Source organism: Heptranchias perlo, chromosome 11 (assembly GCF_035084215.1).
Source record: "Heptranchias perlo isolate sHepPer1 chromosome 11, sHepPer1.hap1, whole genome shotgun sequence".
Taxonomy (NCBI): Eukaryota; Metazoa; Chordata; class Chondrichthyes; order Hexanchiformes; family Hexanchidae; genus Heptranchias; species Heptranchias perlo.
In genome coordinates, this window is record NC_090335.1 from 68,131,787 (window position 1) to 68,154,524 (window position 22,738).

Consider the following 22,738-nt stretch of genomic DNA (forward strand, 5'->3'; position numbering starts at 1 on the left):
ATAAAATCAGAGAGCAAAATAAATTTCACTTTTATGTTCAAAATTATATTAAAATGTGCCTCTCTGTCTCCATAGGCCACTGCTGGATAAAGGTTTGGCATCCTTCAATCATCTTTCTGACAAACTCACCACTGAGCTCATTCAACAAATCGTGGTTAGTCACAACAGTCACTTTGTGTGGTGAAGACCTTTTACTTCAATCTCATTTTCATTGGACAAAATAGGGAGGGAGGGGACATAATCGAGATCTTTAAGTGCGGAGAGGCATGGATCATATAGTCGTGTGTAGTAATTCCTATCAGATGACAATTGGGTGTCACCTGGTGCTTAAAATGATGAAGGGACTCGCTAGGGTGGATCCAGAGAAGCTATTTCCTCTGTTGGAGGAATCCAGAACAAGGAGGCACAATCTTGAAATTAGAGCTAGGCCATTCAGGAGTGAAATCACGAAGCACTTTTTCCACACAAACGGTGGTGGATAACAGAAATCCTCCCCCACCTCCCAAAAAATGGATCAATTGACATTTTCAAGGCTGAGGTCGACAGATTTATATTAACTAAGGGTATCAAGGGATATGGAGCAAAGGCGGGTAAATAGAATTGCCAGTGAACTCTTTGAAACATACGCCAAAAAGGATCATCACCTTCAGTAATAGATGTAAGGAATCTTACAACACCAGGTTATAGTCCAACTGTTTTATTTGAAAATCACAAGCTTTCGGAGGCTTTCTCCTTCGTCAGGTGAGCGAGTACTCGCTCACCTGACGAAGGAGAAAGCCTCCGAAAGCTTGTGATTTTCAAATAAAACAGTTGGACTATAACCTGGTGTTATAAGATTCCTTACATTTGTCAACCCCAGTCCATCACCAGCATCTCCACATCAGTAATAGAGAGGGAGGGGAAACACAGTTAACCGTGGGTTTCTCAGTGGATTACTGGGAATTTTCTTTACTTCATGAAATGTTCCGAGGTTTAGCTATCAGCGGCAATATTGCAATTATTTCGGTGTATATTGTTCTTGAATTCATTTTGCTTTTTAAAGAACTGGCTGCCAAACATTGAAGAAGCTCTTCGGGAGAAAATCATCGACACCACAAAACAATTGGAAAAACTGGGAAGAGATATTCCAGAGGAAGATCAGGCGAAGACGCTCACCCTGTGCAGAGTAAGTTAAGACGGAGCACCCTTGTAGGTATTGACGGCCGCTAGAGACACAAGCCTCGATTTTAACTCTCCCCCCCCCCAACCTGACGGAAACCAGGGAGGTTGGTGGGGGGGGGCGTGAAAAGGAGGGCAGCGACTTACCCCCTCCGATCCCGCTGCCTGCCCGCCATGTCCCGAGCAGGACACCCGACCTAAGCTGGCGAAGTCTTTAAATATGCAGACCAGGGTCCGATGACATCATTGGGACCCTATCTGCTATTTTAGCTGGAAGCCTGAGTTGGGGGGAGCAGTGACGGCTCCCCCACCACTCCAGATCTGCCGGGAGTTGGATTGCGGGCCAGAAGAGGCCCAGGCAGGTAAATTTTTGAAATGTTCCTCTGGGCCCCACAAGGAAGCCTTGGGCCTCCCTTGTCCTGGGCTCCCCTGAGCGATTTCAGAGCATCCTCCTCACCACTTACCTGACTGCCAGGGACAGAACTTACCGGTGCCCGGCTGTGGCCTCCTGCAATCTCAAATTCCCGCTCCTACCAACCGGCCAGACGGTGGATCTGGCAGGGTTCGGACGGGAGTCAGAGAAAATTTATGGAGATCAGACCCGGACAATCTTAATGGTCCCCGGACTCCCCGGGTTTGCCACCCGCTTCGGAGCTCGTGCACACCAACAACCCCCCCCCCATTTTTAAAATCAGGACCACGGTCTCCTTTATAATAAACTTGCACACACTGGTACATAATAATTCTAGAACTTTATTACGACAATTGGCTGAGCTTGCATGATACAAGAAGTAGACTTTACGAGTTCACACTGCTGGCATGGAAATTCGCCGATTGAGAATTCAGGCACAACAGAGGGCAGCGGTGCCAGCAGAATTTTCAGTGCACAGATTCCCAGTATCCGCTCTTGGCAGCAAAGCTCCTTGCCAGGAGCACAAGCTCAGTTTATTCAGTTTTTCTCTGAGTGAGACTGTTATGAGTTTGAATTGGATTACGTTTGAGCATATAATCTAGACTGTGCGTCACCCGGCTTTGGGTGTTTTTTTTTAATGTTATTTCCGTTTCGGGGAGACTGACCTTTGGTCTCCTTCACCAAGGCATCCACCATTTTCAAATCAGTTGACTGCTACGCTGCCACCCAGTGTATGAAGTTAGGGTTCACACCCAGATTTCACACAACAAATGTAAGATCAGTTGATTACATAGAATGTACAGAACAGAAACAGGCCATTCGGCCCAACAGGTCCATGCCGGTGATTGACGGTCACGTAACGTTAGGTGCATGCCTCTTAAATTAATGAGTCACAGAATGGCACTCTGATAGCACTACCTTTAGGCATAATGCCATAGGAATGCTTGTGACCACACACCATTTCTAATATATAATAGGTAGATATATATTTTTAACTTTTTTATTTTTTCAACTACAATTCTCTTAAATGAAAGAAAGACTTGCATTTATATACCGCCTCTCATGACCTCAAGACGTCGCAAAACGTTTTACAGCCAATGAAGTACTTTTGAAGTGTAGTCACTGTTGTAATATAGGGAAACGCAGCAGCCCATTACTGCACAGAAAGGTCCCACAACAGCAATGTGATAATAACCAGATAATCTATTTTTAGATGTTGGTTGAGGGATAAATATTGGTGAAGACATTGGGGAGAGCTCCCCTGCTCTTCTTTGAATAGTGCCATGGGATCTTTTATGTCCACCTGAGAGGACAGACGGGACCTTGGTTTAACGTCTCATCCGAAAGACGGCACCTCCGACAGTGCGGCACCACCTCAGTACTACGCTGGAGTGTCAGCATCAATTTTTTGCTCAAGTCCCTGGAGTTGGATTTGAACCCAGACCTTCTGACTCAGAAGTGAGAGTGCTACCACTGAGTCGTGACTGGTAAATGTAATTAGTTTAAATTATCCAGTTTCTGAGGGCCTCAGACTGTCCTGCAACCCCATGTGCCTGCTGCCCTTGTCCTTCTAGGTGGTAGAGGTCTTGGGCTTGGGAGGTGCTGTCGAAGAAGCCTTGGCGAGTTGCTGCAGTGCATCCTTTGCATGGTACACACTGCAGCCACTGTGCGCCAGTGGTGGAGGGAGTGAATGTTTAGGGTGGTGGATGGGGTGCCAATCAAGCTGGCTACTTTGTCCTGGATGGTGTCGAGATTCTTGAGTGTTGTTGGAGCTGCACTCATCCAGGCAAGTGGAGAGTATTCCATCACACTCCTGACTTGTGCCTTGTGGATGGTGGAAAGGCTTTGGGGAATCAGGAGGTGAGTCACTCGCTGCAGAATACCCAGCCTCTGACCTGCTCTTGTAGCCACACTATTTATATGGCTGGTCCAGTTAAGTTTCTGGTCAATGGTGACCCCCTGGATGTTGATGGTGGAGGATTTGGCGATGGTAATGCCGTTGAATGTCAAGGGGAGGTGGTTAGATTCTCTCTTGTTGGAGATGGTCATTGCCTGGCGCTTGTCTGGCGCGAATGTTACTTGCCACTTATCAGCCCAAGCCAGGATGTTGTTCAGGTCTTGCTGCATGCGGGCTCGGACTGCTTCATTATCTGAGGGGTTGCAAATGGAACTGAACACTGTGCAATCATCAGCGAACATCCCCTTTTCTGACCTTATGATGGAGCGAAGGTCATTGATGAAGCAGCTGAAGATGGTTGGGCCTAGGACACTGCCCTGAGGAACTCCTGCAGCAATGTCCTGGGGCTGAGATGATTGGCCTCCAACAACCACTACCATCTTCCTTTGTGATAGGTATGACTCCAGCCACTGGAGAGTTTTCCCCCTGATTCCCATTGACTTCAGTTTTACTAGGGCTCCTTGGTGCCACACTTGGTCAAATGCTGCCTTGATGTCAAGGGCAGTCACTCTCACCTCACCTCTGGAATTCAGCTCTTTTGTCCATGTTTAGACTAAGGCTGTAATGAGGTCTGGAGCCGAGTGGTCCTGGCGGAACCCAAACTGAGCATCGGTGAGCAGGTTATTGGTGAGTAAGTGCCGCTTGATAGCACTGTCGACGACACCTTCCATCACTTTGCTGATGATTGAGAGTAGACTGATGGGGCGGTAATTGGCCAGATTGGATTTGTCCTGCTTTTTGTGGACAGGACATACCTGGGCAATTTTCCACATTGTTGGGTAGATGCCAGTGTTGTAGCTGTACTGGAACAGTTTGGCTAGAGGCGCGGCTAGTTCTGGAGCACAAGTCTTCAGCACTACAGCCAGGATGTCGGGGCCCATAGCCTTTGTTGTATCCATTGCACTCAGCCGTTCCTTGATATCATGTGGAGTGAATCGAATTGGCTGAAGACTGGCTTCTGTGATGGTGGGGATATTGGGAGGAGGCCGAGATGGATCATCCGCTCGGCACTTCTGGCTGAAAATGGTTGCAAACGCTTCAGCCTTGTCTTTTGCACTCACATGCTGGACTCCGCCATCATTGAGGATGGGGATGTTTACAGAGCCTCCTCATCCCGTTAGTTGTTTAATTGTCCACCACCATTCACGACTGGATGTGGCAGGACTGCAGAGGTTTGATCTGATCCATTGGTTGTGGAATCGCTTAGCTCTGTCTATAGAATGTTGCTTCCGCTGTTTAGCATGCATGTAGTCCTGTGTTGTAGCTTCACTAAGTTGGCACCTTATTTTTAGGTACGCCTGGTGCTGCTCCTGGCATGCTCTTCTACACTGCTCATTGAACCAGGGTTGATCCCCTGCCCTGTTGGTAATGGTAGAGTGAGGAATATGCCGGGCCATGAGGTTACAGATTGTGCTGGAATACAAATCTGCTGCTGCTGATGGCCCACAGTGCCTCATAGATGCCCAGTTTTGTGCTGCTAGATCTGTTCTGAATCTATCCCATTTAGCACGGTGGTAGTGCCACACAACACGTTGGATGGTGTCCTCTGTGCAAAGACGGGACTTTGTCTCCATGAGGACTGTGTGGTGGTCACTCCTACCAATACTGTCATGGACAGATGCATCTACGACAGGTAGATTGGTGAGGACGAGGTCAAGTAAGTTTTTCCCTCGTGTTGGTTCGCTCACCACCTGCCGCAGACCCAGTCTGGGAGCCATGTTCTTCAGGACTCGGCCAGCTCGGTCAGTAGTGGTGCTACCGAGCCACTCTTGGTGATGGACATTGAAGTCCCCCACCCAGAGTACATTCTGTGCCCTTGCTACCCTCAGTGCTTCCTCCAAGTGGTGCTCAACATGGAGGAGGACTGATTCATCAGCTGAAGGCGGACGGTAGGTGGTAATCAGCAGGAGGTTTCCTTGCCCATGTTTGACCTGATGCCATGAGATTTCATGGGGTCCGGAGTCAATGTTGAGGGCTCCCAAAGCCACTCCCTGCTGACTGTATATCACTGTACCGCCACCTATGGTGGGTCTGTCCTGCCGGTAGGACAGGACATACCCAGGGATGGTGATGGAAGAGTCTGGGACGTTGGCTGACAGTTATGATTCTGTGAGTATGGCTATGTCAGGCTGTTGCTTGACTGGTCTGAGGGATGGCTCTCCCAATTTTGGCACAAGTCCCCAGATGTCTCTGGTGAGGCCTAAGCTGCTGTTTCATCAATTTATTAATTTGCTGTTGTATTGATGTCACTATTTGTTTGTACCCTCTCCTCTGTGAGCTGAATTTACTAATGCTCACCTCTCCATTTATTTATTAATTCCCTCCTCCCACTATTCTTTGAAAATATTGATGTGTCAGTGGCCAGGCCTCTATTAATTTATTAATTCACTGGTGCCTCCTGACTTGTGATGTGAATTTCATTGGTGAACTTTCACTGTTTGCGTGGGTTTGTCTACATTGAATTTTCCCACTGTGGTGACATTGCGTCCAACCAGCCCACTGGCCTAGAAATCGGGTAGCGCCCGAATCAGGTGCGGCGCACGCTGGGACACGGCTAAAGTGGCCGGTGGCAGGACCGAGGCAAATTGATGCGTCCGCCTCGTTTATTAAATACCAGCGAGCTGCGGGCGCCAGTCACAGCCCCGTAGGCAGCTCACCCATTGCGGGGCTGGGTGGGTAGCAAGATTCACCGGCTGGGATAACGGCCGAGGATCTAAGGTGAACCCCGGATCAGGATGGGGTAGGGTTGTCAATTCTGGCTGGATGTATTCCTGGAAGTTTCATCACATGACCTCCTCCCTCCAACACGTCCCCCATTGGTCACCCAACATGTCCATTCTCACGTCACCCTGCCTTCCCAAGGTCAATTGGAAAGCAAACAGACTCTTCATCATCCCATTGGATGATTCTTGACTGTCAGTCAAACAGCCTTTTCTTTCCCATCACCAACATTTTTATAACTAATAAACAAAAGAGTTGAAAGAAAATTATTTTTTTTAATGCCCCCTTTGATTTTTCTCCCGGGTTGCTCCCAGCAGTGTCCTGGAGATTAATTTTCAATTCCTGGAGACTCCAGGGCAATCCTGGAAGGTTGGCAACCCTAGGAAGGGGGCCAACAGTGACTGGCATCAGCTCGGGGTTTTAATGTGGAGTCGGGAGGAGCATTTTAAGGACCACTGGTAATCCTGATTGGCAAACCAATTTCCTGTTTGGGTCCTAAATCAGGAGTTAGGCCTCTTATTAAACTATCCAAGGGCCTAAAGCCTGTTTTATAAGTATGGTCAGTACATCTGTGCTAAGATGCTATAATTTAGATATTCCCAGCTTGTGTTCTCCATTTTAATATATCACTGCAACTGTTATATCAACGTAATTTGATTGCAGAAAATTCTAATTTACTGTGACGAGCTCATTAATTTAGTAATGGGAGATTACACGAAGGAATACCAGTACGATAAGAAGTTATGTGACATTGCTCGGGTGGCGTTTGCAACATGGTACAACAAGCTGGAGTTAGAGAAATTGAGGCGTAAGTATTATTTATATTACTTTCTTTCTCATTTGTTCCATTGTTAAATATATTTTTCATTCTGTTCTTTCAACCTATGCCCCTCCTCCCCCAATGAGGCGTACCAAGAGAGGTGTTTGGCTTCCTTTTGGAACCTACCCCAAACTGTGTATTCTGGATCAGGAACTTGCAGTGAGCTCCCCCCACCTCCCACGGCACAATCGGTAAAGTCACACTCCAGAAAGTTCCAGGTTCGAGTCCCAATCTGTGCCGAGTTAGCTGATCTCAGCAGTTGGAGCATGATAATTGTCCAGTCTTGATTCTGGATGCAGTAGTGTAGTGGTTATGTTACTGGACTAGTAAGTCCTATCTAGGCCTAGACTAATGAATCCATAGAATGCAAATTCAAATCCCACCATAACAGTTTGAGAATTTGAATTCAGTTTAAAGAAAATCTGGAACTAAAGAGCTGGTATCAATAAAAGTGAACTGTGAAGCTGTCGGATTGTCATAAAAGCCCAATTGGTTCACTAATGTCCTTTAGGGACTGGTCTTTATCTGGTCTGGGCCTATATGTGACTCAAGTCCTATGGCAAAATGGTTGACTCTGAAGTGGCCTAGCAAGCCATTCAGTTGTGTTAGGGATGGGCAATGAATGCCAGCAAATACCCACGTTTTGAGAATGAGTGAGTACAAAATACGGAAATGTTAGGTGAGGACAGGACTAGGCCCAGCTTGGATGCTCTCCCATCGCTCAGGCCTGGATTTTCCATGGAGCTACTCCCCAAATTCAGTAATAGGTTGGGCAGCTCTTCTACTGGCAGAGCGGGATTTCAATTTTTTAAAGGGCTGCTTTCCCTGCTGCAGGACAATCGATTGCACTCGCTAAGGCGGATTTACAAAATAAATGTCTTTAAATTCTATTCGGCAGCCCCTGAACACACCAGTCATACTACAGTGCAGCATGAGGCCATTTACCTCCCTCCCAGCCCAGCCCTCGCAGAAGGATCCCCTCCCCCACAGTCATGAATATCGCTGACTCCAGACGATATGAAAGAAATATTAAATTTTTTCTCTGAGTGAGACGGTTATGAGTTTGAATTCTATTGGGCCTGACTTTGCAGTGAGCGGCAGTACGGACAGTACCAGCCATCCGTTAGACTTGCATTTGCCCATGGCTTTTGTGTGGCAAGTTCCTGTAAGTTAGAGATCCATTCAGCACAGCACCCTCACCAGGGCATCTGGGACCTGTGTGAACAGGGAAAGCAACTGTGCATCTCCTTAAACAATCAGATTGAAGCATCGTTAATGAGCAGCGCAGAATCTGAACCAGGAAGTGTAAGTTAGAATAGTGAATTCAATGTTAAATCAGGTACAGTAAGTGAAATAAAGAGAGGGAAAGAAAGATTAGTATAAGAGACAGAGATAAAAGAGACAGAAAGAAAAAGTAAAAAAAAATGTTTTATTTAATTTTTTTTTTAAATGTCTAACAATAAGTAAAGCTGAAGGAATGAGACTCCACACATGTAAAAGGTAATTTTCAGCGCCAGAGAGGTTGTTTGGGAGTAATTAAGACTTACCAAGCCATTAAAAGGGAACTTAGATTTGAAATGACTTGACTTAACTTTTTGTAGCGAGTTTAGTCCATATCTATGAGGAACTTCACGCCATTCAATACATTTGAATAGTGAGTCAGCCAGCGAGATGCCATTTTCACGCAGTTTTTGGAGGAGCAGGGCATCTCGGCCAGCAACTTCCCGATTTCCACGTTTAACTGCGCTGGTGCACTTGCTGGAAGTTGCTGTTCAGTTTGCACAGAATTAGCGGTGAGCGCTGTTAAGCCTCACCATTATTTTTACAGCAAAATCAGGTCCATTACGTTTGAGCTTATAATCTAGGCTGTGTGTCATCTGGCTTTGGGTGTTTTTTTATGTTATTTCTGTGTCAGAGTGACTTAGAGAACTCACCTCGAGACTCCTTATCCAAGATATCCACTATTCATGAATGAGTTGATTGCTACACTGCCACCCAATGTATGAAGTTAGGATTCACACTCAGATTTCACACAACAAACTTAAGATCAGTTGATGGATCACGTTAAGTTAATGAGTCACAGAATGTTACTCTGATAGCATTACCTAGTGATGCCATAGGAATGTTTGAAAACACACACCATTTATAATAGATACATACATATTTTTAACTTTTTAATTTGTTTACCTACCATTGCCTTAAATGAAAGAAAGACTTGCATTTATATAGCGCCTTTTACAACCTCAGGACGTCCCAAAGTGCTTTACAGCTAGTGAAGTACTTTTGAAGTGCAGTTACTGTTGTAATGTAGGAAATGCGGCAGCCAATTTGCGCACAGCAAGCTCCCACAAACAGCAATCAAATAATGACCAGATAATCTGCTTTTTTTGTGATATTGGTTGAGGGATAAATATTGGCCAGGCCACCAGGGCGAACTCCCCTGCTTTTCTTCAAAATAGTGCCATGGGATCTTTCTGCCAGGATCAGCACTGTGTGTGGCGCGGGGGTGGGGGTGGGGACATATATGGGCAGCAAAGCCGTCACTCAGGGAAATGTCCATTCCACTGTCAAGGCTCACAACGACAACAACAACAAAACAACAACTTACATTTATATAGCACCTTTAACGTAGTAAAACAACGCAAGGTGTCACACAGGAGAGTTATCAAAAAAAATTTGACACCGAGCCGCATAAAAAGATATTAGGACAGGTGACAAAAAGCTTGCTTTAAGGAGCGACTTAGAGGAGGAAAAATGAGGTGGAGAGGCGGAGAGGTTTAGGTGGGGAATTCCAGAGCTTGGGACTTAGGCAGCTGAAGACAGGGCTGCCTTTGGTGGAGCGATGAAAATCGGGGATACGCAAGAGGCCAGAATTGGAGGAACGCAGTGGTCTCGGAGGGTTGTAGACTCGGGTGAGGTACAGGAGGGCACCCAGTACCCAAGGAACCTTAGCCCATCAAGTGTCACTCCTCCTACAGAGGAAGGTAGAAAAAATTGAAAAATAAAGAAGCAATGGTATAAATTTCAATACACAACAAAAGCACACAAAACCAATGCATATGGTTGAATAGTTGTTAATTTACATAGAATTTAAAGCACAGAAACAGGCCATTTGGCTCAACTGGTCTATGCCAGTGCTTATACTCCACACGAGCCTCCTCCCTCCCTACTTCATCTAACCCTATCAGCATATCTTTTTATTCCTTTCTCCCTCATGTAGCTGCCCCTTAAATGCATCTATGCTATTCGCCTCAACTACTCCTTGTGGTAGCAAGTTCCACATTCTAACCTCTCTCTGGGTAAAGAAGTTTCTCCTGAATTTCTTATTGGATTTATTCGTGACTATCTTATATTTATGTCCTTTAGTTTTGCACTCCCCCACAGCTGGAAACATCTTCTCTACGTCTACCCTATCAAACCCCCTCATCATTCTAAAGACCTCTATCAGGTCACCTCACTGTCTTCCTTTTTCTGGAGAAAAGAGCCCCAGCCTGTTCAGTCTTTCCTAAGGCTTGTACCCTCTCAGTTCTGGTATCATCCTATTAGGTATATTATGTTACATCTACTGTGCATGTCAAGGTTAGATGAGAGACCTGTATTCAGCTCTGAGAAACATCTGATGGGATTGAGTGTCAGGGGCCAGTGACACACGATATAATTTTCTGACTCGCCCCCTCCCGGCCCCGCTTATCATACAATTCACTTTAACGGATCTTCTGTAATTGCTAGCAATAGCAACATGGTGCATAACTCGCATTTTAACACAGAATTTTATTACTTGGGTGTGTAACTTATCCATGCTCGAACCATGTGAGCTGTCATCAGAAAAGTCAATGGTGTAACAAGGACATTTGGTGTCATCCATCTATCAATTTGTGATATGACTTTAAGAATTTCATGAAATGTTATTTTCTATTTGATGTGCTTTGAATATTCAAAGTAGGTGGAATTAGCATAAATCATTGTTACGTTGCTCTTAATGGCATTACAATTATATTCTCTATGTTTTATTTTAAGTAACCCACTAAAATTTTTTAAAACATTTACGCTGACACAAAATACAATTTCTTTCCCCATTTGCTTACATAACAGTGACTAGACTTCAGAAGTACTTCATTGGCTGTGAGGTGCTTTGGGACGTCCTGAGGTCGTGAAAGGTTCTCTATGAATCCAAGATCTTTCTTTTGTTCCTCATGGGCAAAAAGTGAAACTAATCCTGTGACGGTGTACTAGAGGCACTGTTGCACTGGGTTTTATTTCATTCCAGAGTAATCGCTTCTGACTGTAAAGGCGACTGTGTCTTCTTCCAATCATAGAATCATAAAGCACAGAAGGAGGCCATTCGGCCCATCGTGCCCTTGCCGGCACTTTGAAAGAGCTGTCCAATTAGTCCCACTCCCCCGCTCTTTCCCCATAACCATGCAAATTTTCCCTTTTCAAGTATTTATCCAATTTCCTTTTGAAAGTTACTCTTGAATCTGCTTCCACCACCCTTTCAGGCAGCGCATTCCAGATCCTAGACTTACATAGAATTTACAGCACAGAAACAGGCCAATTTAGCCCAATTGTTCCTGTGCCGGTGTTTATGCTCCACCCTCCACCTGCATATCCTTCTAACCCTATCTGCAGATCATAACAATTCGCTATGTAAAAAAAATTCTCCTCAACTCCCTTCTGTTTCTTTTGCCAATTATCTTAAATCTGTGACCCATCTGCCAGTGAAAACAATTTCTCCTTATTTACTCTAATATCGAACTCATAATATTGAACTCCTCTATTAAATCTCCCTTTAACCTTCTCTGCGGTAAGGAGAACAATCCCAACTTCTCTAGTCTCTCCATGTAACTGAAGTCGCTGCTATGATTTAAAACAATACAATTTTAAACATCTCAGGTACAGTAGTCTCAACCCAGCTCCTTGTGGCCACAGGTCGATTACATGAAGCTACCCATATTTTTTGTCAGTCTTGGGTCAGAACCAGAGAGTCACAGCAATGAAGCTTACAAAGTGTCTGAGATAATGTTAGAACACCTGAAGTTTTCCTCACCCTGTGTTTTTATTTGTGTTTGTTTACAGTTAGTGAAGAAGCAATCCGCAAGGTCAGGCACCATGAAAAATACTCTAAAGGGAGAGAGTTGCCTGAATTCACAAAGTACCGAGTGTTTGAAGCTATTGTCAGAGAACAGATTCAGGAGTTACTGGAACCTTCTCTTCAAATTTTGAAGGAACTTTCAGGTAAAATACAAAAGACATGTACCACACTGTAAGGAAAGGAACTTAAGGTTTAATCAATAGTTTGTCAGAGCTGAGGTCACTGATTTACGGTTTTCATGGAAAAATGTGATGCCTCCAAAAATCGTGGGATGCCATAGAATCATAGAATTATAGAAATTTATGGCACAGAAGGAGGCCAATCAGCCCATTGTGTCAGTGCCGGATGAAAAAGAGCTATCCAGCCTAATCCCACTTTTCCAGCCTAATCCCACTTTCCAGCTCTTGGTCCGTAGCCCTGTAGGTTACGGCATTCAAGAACATATCCAGGTTCTTTTTAAATGAGTTGAGGGTTTCTGCCTCTACCACCCTTTCAGGCAGTGAGTTCCAGACCCCCACCACCCTCTGGGTGAAAAAAATTCCCCTCAACACCCCTCTAATCCTTCTACCAATTGCTTTAAATCTATGCCACCTGGTTATTGACATCTCTGCTAAGGGAAGTAGGTCCTTCCTATCCACTCTATCTAAACCCCTCATAATTTTATACACCTCAATTAAATCTCCCCTCAGCCTCCTCTGTTCCAAAGAAAACAGCCCCAGCCTATCCAATCTTTCCTCATAGCTAAAATTCTCCTGGCAACATCCTTGTAAATCTATTCTGTACCCTCCAGTGCAATCACATCTTTCCTGTAACGTGGTGATCAGAACTGTACGCAGTACTCAAGCTGTGACCTTTCTAGTGTTTTATACAGTTCTAGCATAACCTCCCTGCTCCTATAGTCTATGCCTCAGCTAATAAAGGAAAGTATCCCATATGCATTCTTAACCACCTTATCTACCAGTCCTGCTACCTTCAGGGATCTGTGGACATGCACTCCAAGGTCCCTCTGTTCCTCTACACTTCTTAGTATCCTACCACTTATTGTGTATTCCCTTGCCTTGTTTGCCCTCCCAAATGCATCACCTCACATTTCTTTGGATTGAATTCCATTTGCCACTTTTCTGCCCACTTGACCAGTCCATTGATATCTTCCTGCAGTCTGCAGCTTTCTTCCTCACTATCAACCACACGGCCAACTTCTGTATCATTTGCAAACTTCTTAATCATGCCCCCTACATTTAAGTCTAAATCATTGATATACGCTATAAAAAGCAATGGACCTAGTACTGAGCCCTGCGGAACCCCATTGGAAACAGCCTTCCAGTCACAAAAACACCCGTTGACCCTTTGCTTCCTGCCATTGAGCCAATTCTGGATCCAACTTGCCACTTTCCCTTGGATCCCGTGGGCTTTTACTTTTCTGACCAGTCTGCCACGTGGAACCTTGTCAAAAGCCTTGTTAAAATCCATGTAGACTACATCAAATGCGCTACCCTCATCGTCCATCATTATTACCTCCTCAAAAAATTCAATCAGGTTAGTCACACACAACCTTCCCTTAACAAATCCATGCTGACTGTCCTTGATTAATCCGTGCCTTTCTAAATGACGATTAATACTGTCCCTCAGAATTTTTTCCAATAATTTGTCCACCACTGAGGTTAGGCTGACTGGCCTGTAATTATTCAGCCTATCCCTTTCTCCCTTTTTAAACAACAGTACAATATTAGCAGTCCTCCAGTCCTCCGGCACCACGCCTGTAACCAGAGAGGATTGGAAAATGATGGTCAGAGCCGCCGTTATTTTCTCCCTTGCTTCTTTTAACAATGTAATAAAAATGGAATTTAATATATTTTGCCACAGTGACTTGCATTTATAAAGTGCTTTTAATCTAATCACTCGTTGCCCATATCTGAAGAACAATTTTTTTTTAAAATTGTGCATCGTGGAACATATAGTTAGCACTGGTGGTTAATGAGAAACAAGCTGTACTCCATTCAACTGATCAGTTCTACTGTGTGATTAAATCCTTGAGACTCCCGGGAAATCCAGGAGGGTTGTGCCTTGGCCAACGTTTATCACTCAACCAACACCACTATAAAGAAAACAGGTCACCTGGTGTGAGGAGTGCACATTGGGAAATCGCACACGTATGGACCGTGATTTCCATCCATAATGTCCCTGTGGTGTTTAATTCTTGCTGAAGTACTGTTACATGCTTATTAATGTTCCTGCAACATAGTGTTCCTAATTCTCCATAAGATATTTTATGTACAATCATGTTTTAGAACAATATATATAATTGAGCTATTTCTTGTATTCTTCTCACAGATAAAGTCCAGGCAGTGTTTGTCATAATGGCGTTTGAACATTTTAATGCTTTCCCCAATTTAATGGGTGCAACCAAGGTATGTGTATCAAAGACTGTTCATCAAGATGGAATTTTTGGGACCATGGGTAATTGGTAGATATCAAGACCAAGGACAACAAATTTCTTATTCAAAATGTCAGAGATTCCTGGCTCTTTTTTTTAAAAAAAAGAATAGACAGATAAATATCTAGTTAAGAACAGGATTGAAGATTATTTAGTATAAATGAAATCATCAAATGGTCCTGGGTTGCTGAGACCAAGTATATGATATTGGTAAGAAAGGTAAATGGTGAAGAATCAATCATGTAAGACACGGTTTAATTTATATTCTGAAGGTTTGCTCAAGAGGACAAATAGAATTTTCCAGAACCTTTCTTCAAATAATTAAATGGGCTTTGGAAAAATCCCCGATGGAGGGGATCTCTAGAAATAATCCCGAGAAATAGTGGCCTTTTCGGGCCTTTTCTCATTCTGTGCTTTCTGATATTATTGGTTCGAAGAAGATTAAGCTGCAAACAGAGCTCATGTCTGCACTGCCTTTCTACTCTATGCAAATAATCAAGAACCCTCTGACTGCTCACGCTACTGTGCACTATAAATGGTGCTTTAAAGTTGGGATGGTTTAGGCACTAATGGCTTTGTTGAGGGATATCAAATTCATGCAATTGAAGCTATTTAAGAAACAGAATATTACTGCAGTTATGTCCTGCGGTGCCAACTATTCTTTGGGTTTATTTTGCAAGGCTCCACTTCTGACAAGGAGCCTTGCTAGCGATAAGTGCCGTAATCGTAGAATCATAGAATGGTTACAGCACGGAAGGAGGCCATTCGGCCCATCGAGCCCGTGACGGCTCTTTGTAAGAGCAATGCCCTCTGTCCCATTCCCCCGCTCTTTCCCCATAGCCCTGCAGATTTTTTTCCTTTCAAATATTAATCCAATTCCTTTTTGAAAGTCACAATTGAATCTGCTTCCACCACCCTTTCAGGCAGCGCATTCCAGGTCATAACTACTCGCTGCTTAAAAAAGTTTTTCTTCATGACGCCTTTAGTTCTTTTGCCAAATCACCTTAAATCTGTGTCCTCTGGTTGTCGATCCTTCCACTAATGGGAACAGTTTCTCTTTATTTACTTTATCTAAATCCTTCATGATTTTGAACACCTCTATCAAATCTCCTCTTAACCTCCTGTCCTCTAAGGAGAACAACCCCAGCTTCTCCAGTCTATCCGCGTAAATGAAGTCCCTCATCCCTGGAACCATTCCAGTAAATCGTTCCTGCACCCTCTCTAAGGCCTTCACATCATTCCTAAAGTGCGGTGCCCAGAATTAGACACAATACTCCAGTTGTGGCCGAACCAGTGTTTTATAAAGTTTCAACACAACTTCCCTGCTTTTGTACTCTATACCTCTATTTATAAAGCCCAGGATCCCATATACTTTTTTAACCGTTTTCTCAACCAGTCCTGCCACTTTTTGTGCACATATACCCCCAGGTCCCTCTGTTCCTGCACCCCCTTTAGAATTGTACCATTTAGTTTATATTGCCTCTCCTCATTTTTCCTGCCAAAATGTATCACTTCGCACTTCTCTGCGTTAAATTTCATCTGCCACGTGTCTGCCCATTCCACCAGCCTGTCTATGTCCTCTTGAAGACTATTACTATGCTCCTCACTGTTTACTACACTTCCAAGTTTTGTGCCATCTGCAAATTTTGAAATTGTGCCCCGTACACCCAAGTCCAAGTCATTAGTATATATCAATAAAAGCAGTGGTCCTAATACCGACCCCCGGGGTACACCACTGTACACCTTCCTCCAGTCCGAAAAACAACTGTTCACCACTGCTCTCTGTTTCCTGTCACTTAGCTAACTTTATATCCATGCTGCCACTGCCCCTTTTATTCCATGGGCTTCAATTTTGCTGACAAGCCTGTAAAGTGGCACTTTATCAAATGCCTTTTGAAAGTCCATATACACAACATCAACCGCATTGCCCTCATCGACCCTCTCTGTTACCTCATCAAAAAGCTGCGCCTGCAGCTCACCAACCTTATTTACCACACTTCGTGCATTTACACACATGCACTGTAAACCTATCTTAGACCTTCACATATTCTCCCTTAGACTGATCCCACCTAATACTGTATTATTTCTTACTCTATTGCTACCTGTCTCTCCCAATCCTTTCTGCACCCTGTTTCTCTTTTCTAATGCTACATCCTGGTGCCCATTCCCCTGCCATGTAATGGAGATAGAGCTACAGCATTGTAGCCCCGGTTTTACGACCTGCACTTGCCAATAGCTCGGCTGCGTGCCAGGAACAGAGCCTTGCAAAATTACCTTCTTTTTCTTAAGAACGTAAGATCGTAAGGAGACGCGGAACAAGAAAAGGCCATTCAGCCTGTCAAGATCGGCCAAGCAAGACCCTTTACTATTTGTTCTAGTATGGACTCCAACATGCAGATTAAATCTCCTGTGAAAATTATTCCGTGAAATTTCTCCTTGCTCCTTCAAAGATAGTCAAGCAAAATTGCCAAATATCTACACTTGAAGCTCTATTATTCAAACATAGTGAATTGCGTTGCGCAGATGACATTCCCATAGTTCCAGCAGCACATGAATGGTCAAACCTTCAATCCCATACCTAACCAGATATCTATCCACCCCCTTTATCATTATCCAGGGAGGTTGGAGTATCGAAATCTCAAAAATGAACGATTGTTTTCAACTCAGTCCTGCCCATTTGTTGTTTCCCTACTGTGCAATACAAAGTATTTTCCTGCACAGTGCAGTACAATATTAGTTTCCTTTGTAAGAAACTGAAGGGTACTAAATTGTGATAATAGTTGCAGTCTTCCTATCAAGCCTTTAGTGAGAACCAGTGTTTTGACTGTATGGGTATTAAAAATGGATGAAGTAGAACCTTGAAGTGTGTGACATCATGCCTATATAAAACCTTAATAAGACCTCAGTTGTGCAGTACTGGGCTCCACACTATATAGGTAGAGATTGAGGCTTTAGCGATAATGAAATGCAGATTCACTAGAATGCTGCCTGGTATGAGGAAATACAAATATGAAGACATAAAAAGTTGGGTCAACTTTTGTGAGAACAACACAGATTACAGGGCGATATAATAAAAGGTTTTAAGATTATGTAAGTATGGGACAGGGTAGATAGAAGCAGACTGTTTCCAGTAATCAAGGAGTCAGGAACGAGGGGCCATAGATACAAGATTAGATGTAAGAGATTTAGAACAAAGAGCAGGAGAAACCTCTTCACACAGAGAGATGTGAGGCTGTCGATTTCATTTCCAAGGTTAGTGGTTGAGGCAGAAACTATGTCAACATTCAAGATTAAATTGGATAGTCGGATGAAGGAAAAGGGGTAGAAGGGTTATAGGAACAGGGTGGGTAAATATGATTAGAACTATTTCCTCACATAGAGGGAAAACGCTGACAAGGACTGGGTGGGCTGACTGGCCTGTTTCCCTGTCGTAACTTCTAGTTTAGAGCCAGAAATGCACAATGTAGCTACAATTACGTGGCTTTGCCCGGTAAGGCCAGTTCTGCACAAGGAGTACTTGAGCAGTGGTGGCCTTGAAGAGACAGACCAGGTTAAGCAGGTCTCCAGTGTTAGCTACTAAACATTGCAACTGTACTTCAGACTACAGTGAGCAACCTGCTAGTATATTCAAATAAGGAAGAACATAGGAACTTGGGAACAGGAGTAGGCCATTCAGTCCCTCGAGCCTGTTCCGCCATTCAATTAGATCATGGTTGATCTGTATCTTAACTCCATATACCCGCCTTGGTTCCGTATGCCTTAATACCCTTACCCAACAAAAATCTATCAATCTCAGTTTTGAAATGTTCAGTTGACCCCAGCCTCACCAGTTTATTGGGGGAGAGAGTTCCAGATTTCCATGCCCTTTGTGTGAAGAAGTGCTTCCTGACATCACCCCTGAATGACCTGGCTCTAATTTTAAGGTCATGCCCCCTTGTTCTGGACTCACCCACCAGAGGAAATAGTTTCTCTCCAACTACCCTATCAAATCCTTTAATCATCTTAAACATCTCAATTAGATCACCTCTTAATCTTCTATATTCAAGGGAATACAAGCCAAGTCTATGCAACCTGTCCTCATAATTTAACCCTTTTAGTCCCGGTATAATTCTGTTGAATCTATGCTGCACCCCCTCCAAGGCCAATATATGCTTTGTGAGATGCAGTGCCCAGAGCTAAACACAGTAGTCCAGATGCTAAAGGTGTAAGCTTACATTTTAGTAAGCCATGAATTATTTTATGTTCTCAAATATTTTTCAAACATCTTTGTACTTTTCATAGGCCTTAGTTGCCCAAATCCGCCAAAAGCAGGAACAGGAGGCAGAGCAGATGTTGAGGATGCATTTTAAGATGGAGCACATGGTTTATGCACCAGATGCGATGTATAGCCACAAACTAAAGAAGCTACAATCAGGAGACGAGAAAATCAGTCAGGGGGACATCAATTCATCATCAGGCAATTCAAACCAGACAATGGCTACTCAATTGAAAGTCTATTATCAGGTAGGTTTTCAAAAGTATAGTTACCGCTTCATAGTTACATACTTCGGTTCTGCTGCGTACACCAGTTATTTATTCGTTACCAAGGTGTCAGCTAGGGCTGAGTGGTAGCACTCTCGCCTCTGAGTCAGAAGGTTGTGGGTTCAAGTCCCACTCCAGAGACTTGAGCACAAAATCTAGGCTGACGCTCCAGTGCAATACTGAGGGAGCGCTGTACTGTCAGAGGTGCCGTCATTCGGATGAGATGTTAAACCGAGACCCCGTCTGCTCCCTCAGGAGTTCTCCCCAGTGTCCTGGCCAATATTTAGCCCTCAACCAACATCACTAAAATTCAATCTATCTGGTCATTATCACGTTGCTGTTTGTGGGAGCTTGCTGTGCGCAAATTGGCTGCTGCATTTCCCACATTACAACAACGACTACACTTCAAAAGTACATCATTGGCTGTGAAGTGCTTTTGGGACATCCTGAGGTTGTGAAAGGCGCTGTACAAATGCAAGCTGTCTCTTTCTTCACTTAGTCTTCGAACTAAGTACGCATTAAATTGCTGTTATTAAACAACCAGCTCTAGTAAAAACAATGCCATCAACCATCCACATCTCTTGTGTCAAAGGACTGAGTTATGAGGAAAGGCTGGAGAAATTTGAACTGCACGATTAAAACTCAATCTCAGATTGAGTCTGGATGTATGTTTGAAAAGGAAAAATTTGTAGGGCTATGGGGAAAGACCGGGGGAGTGTGACTAATTAGATAGCTCTTACAAACAGCCGGCACAGGCACGATGGGCCGAATGGCCTCCTTCTGTGCCTTAAGATTCTATTTTATTTTTATTCGTTCATGGGATGTGGGCATCGCTGGCAAGGCCGGCATTTACTGCCCATCCCTAATTGACAAGGTGGTGGTGAGCCGCCTTCTTGAACCGCTGCAGTCCGTGTGGTGAAGGTTCTCCCACAGTGCTGTTAGGAAGGGAGTTCCAGGATTTTGACCCAGCGACGATGAAGGAACGGCAATATATTTCCAAGTCGGGATGGTGTGTGACTTGGAGGGGAACGTGCAGGTGGTGTTGTTCCAATGTACCTGTTGCTCTTGTCCTTCTAGGTGGTAGAGGTCGCGGGTTTGGGAGGTGCTGTCGAAGAAGCCTTGGCGAGTTGCTGCAGTGCATCCTGTGGATGGTACACACTGCAGCCACTGTGCGCCAGTGGTGAAGGGAGTGAATGTTTAGGGTGGTGGATGGGGTTCCAATCAAGAGAGCTGCTTTGTCTTGGATGGTGTCGAGCTTCTTGAGTGTTGTTGGAGCTGCACTCATCCAGGCAAGTGGAGAGTATTCCATCACACGCCTGACTTGTGCCTTGTAGATGGTGAAAAGGCTTTGGGGAATCAGGAGGTGAGTCACTTGCCGCAGAATACCCGGCCTCTGACCTGCTCTTGTGGCCACAGTATTTATATGGCTGGTCCAGTTAAGTTTCTGGTCAATGGTGACCCCCAGGATGTTGATGGTGGGGGATTCGGCGATGGTAATGCCTATGCTGGAGTAGAATCTCCTAATTTCAGGGGTTTGGGCTCTTCAACCTTGAAACAAGGTGACTGAGAGGGAATCTCATAGCGGTATTTAAGATTATAAATGGTATAAAATAGGTAATTCTGGAGCACCATACCTTTCAAGTTGATGACCCGAGTGTACATGCTATGAAGCGTTGCCTGTCAACCCGTTTACTGCTGGCCTATGCAAAGTATTCAGATAACCGTACAACACTTTTATTACTTAACATGCAAGCCCATACTACAGCAAGGCACGCATTCAATCTGTAACTATTTTCTTAAAAGGGCTTGACATAAACAATCCTTCTAACACAGACTAGCTGCATGCTTCGTTCTTTCTTAAAAGGACGCCACTGTAGTTTAAGCTGTGAGGTCCATCCCAGTGATAATCATTTATTTTCTTATCATACTCAGATTGCTATAGATCGATTGGTTCAAATAGTTCCCATGGTGACAAAATATCACCTTCTGCAAGAATTTGCAAACCAGGTCAAGTTGCAGATGACTCAAACTTTTCTCAATGGAGCAGATCATGGTGATCTCCTAGAAGAGGAGTACGAAATAGCAAAGAAACGTCAAACTATCAAAGACTCCCTGAAGCAATTGACCAAAGCCAGAACACTCCTGATGTCTAAAGCAATAGAAAGACTGCGATGACACAGCACGTTTTAGCATTTCTTTTTCTCGCCCATTTTCTTCACCAATGTTTTCCCTTTTCCATTCTCTCTGCAACGTATAGATTCCTTCCTGCACTGCAGTTCTACAAGCATGAGTCACATTAACAGTCCCTTCCAAACATGGCAGAATGATGCTTAGTGGAAAGTACTGTTTGTGCAGAAGTGCCTCGGTGAGATTAAGCTGGTTCCATGCTTCTTATGATACCCAGTGTTTAGCACCATGTACTGAAAGATTAGATTTATAATTGGCATCATGTAATTGTAATATTGTACTGAGACCACTTGCACTGTGGCACTATTAATTACATTGCTTTGTCTCTATGCTTCACAAACTAAGCTCCTGGTTAGTGGGCTATTGAATTATCTACTGAAAACACTTAAATCAATGCTTGGTGCATAGATGCACAAATCGAGAGACAATTGTATCAGCTTATAGTTTCAAAGAAATAAAAGAAAAGCATTCACCTTTTTTGTACTTGTATGGCGTATTAATTCTGAATTATTTCAAGCCACTGATTCAGGAGCATTGCATGATTGGTCTCATTGTGAGATGTAATGTTCCTGGGTGGGTTCACTGCCCATTGACTGGGGCTGGTCTGTTCTCGGTTCTTTTTCTCGTAAGTCCAAGGATCAGACAGGGTGGAAGGACGGAGGGTGGGAACAAGGCTTGAGTTCTCGTGTTTGCTTTGCTGACGGTAAGAATTCATCAAAAGTTTTAGTAGTTAATGGAAGCACATTATAAGACAGAAAGGGGGGGGGGCGGAGGGCGGAGGAGAAATGGACTTCTATCATGAAAATCGGACTTTTGTTGTAAAGTTTGTATTTTAGAAATTTCTCGATGCTCCACAGAAAAACTGAACTGTCCAGTATATATCCGGACTAGTGCTTACCTTGGTTGTGCACATAAAATCAATGCTGTGGCCTAACCAGTATAAAACACTGGTTAGGCCACAGCTGGAGTACTGTGTGCAGTTCTGGTCGCCACACTACAGGAAGGATGTGATCGCTTTGGAGAGGGTGCAGAGGAGATTCACCAGGATGTTACCAGGGCTGGAGCGCTTCAGCTATGAAGAGAGACTGGGAAGATTGGGTTTGCTTTCCTTGGAGCAGAGGAGGCTGAGGGGGGACATGATTGAGGTGTACAAAATTATGAGGGGCATAGATAGGATGGATACTAAGGAGCTTTTTCCCTTCGTTGAGGGTTCTATAACAAGGGGACATAGATTCAAGGTAAAAGGCGGGAGGTTTAGAGGGGATTTAAGAAAGAACTTTTTCACCCAGAGGGTGGTTGGAGTCTGGAACTCACTGCCTGAAAGGGTTGTGGAGGTAGGAACCCTCACAACGTTCAAGAAGCATTTGGATGAGCACTTGAAATGCCATAGCATACAAGGCTACGGACCAAATGCTGGAATATGGGATTAGAGTAGA

The 22,738-nt window shown here is 44.1% G+C and overlaps 1 protein-coding gene across 1 annotated transcript in view; it reads left to right on the plus strand.

Annotated features, from left to right (window-relative positions):
- Positions 1–21,290, plus strand: part of LOC137327014 (interferon-induced GTP-binding protein Mx3-like) — a 60,076-nt gene extending 38,786 nt beyond the window's left edge. The window contains exons 7-13 of the mRNA XM_067992393.1: positions 76–154; positions 1,043–1,165; positions 6,912–7,056; positions 12,145–12,303; positions 14,492–14,568; positions 18,876–19,097; positions 21,048–21,290. Coding sequence (XP_067848494.1) covers positions 76–154; positions 1,043–1,165; positions 6,912–7,056; positions 12,145–12,303; positions 14,492–14,568; positions 18,876–19,097; positions 21,048–21,290 — 1,048 coding nt within the window. The remainder of the gene's footprint in view (positions 1–75; positions 155–1,042; positions 1,166–6,911; positions 7,057–12,144; positions 12,304–14,491; positions 14,569–18,875; positions 19,098–21,047) is intronic.
- Positions 21,291–22,738: the final 1,448 nt, after the last annotated feature.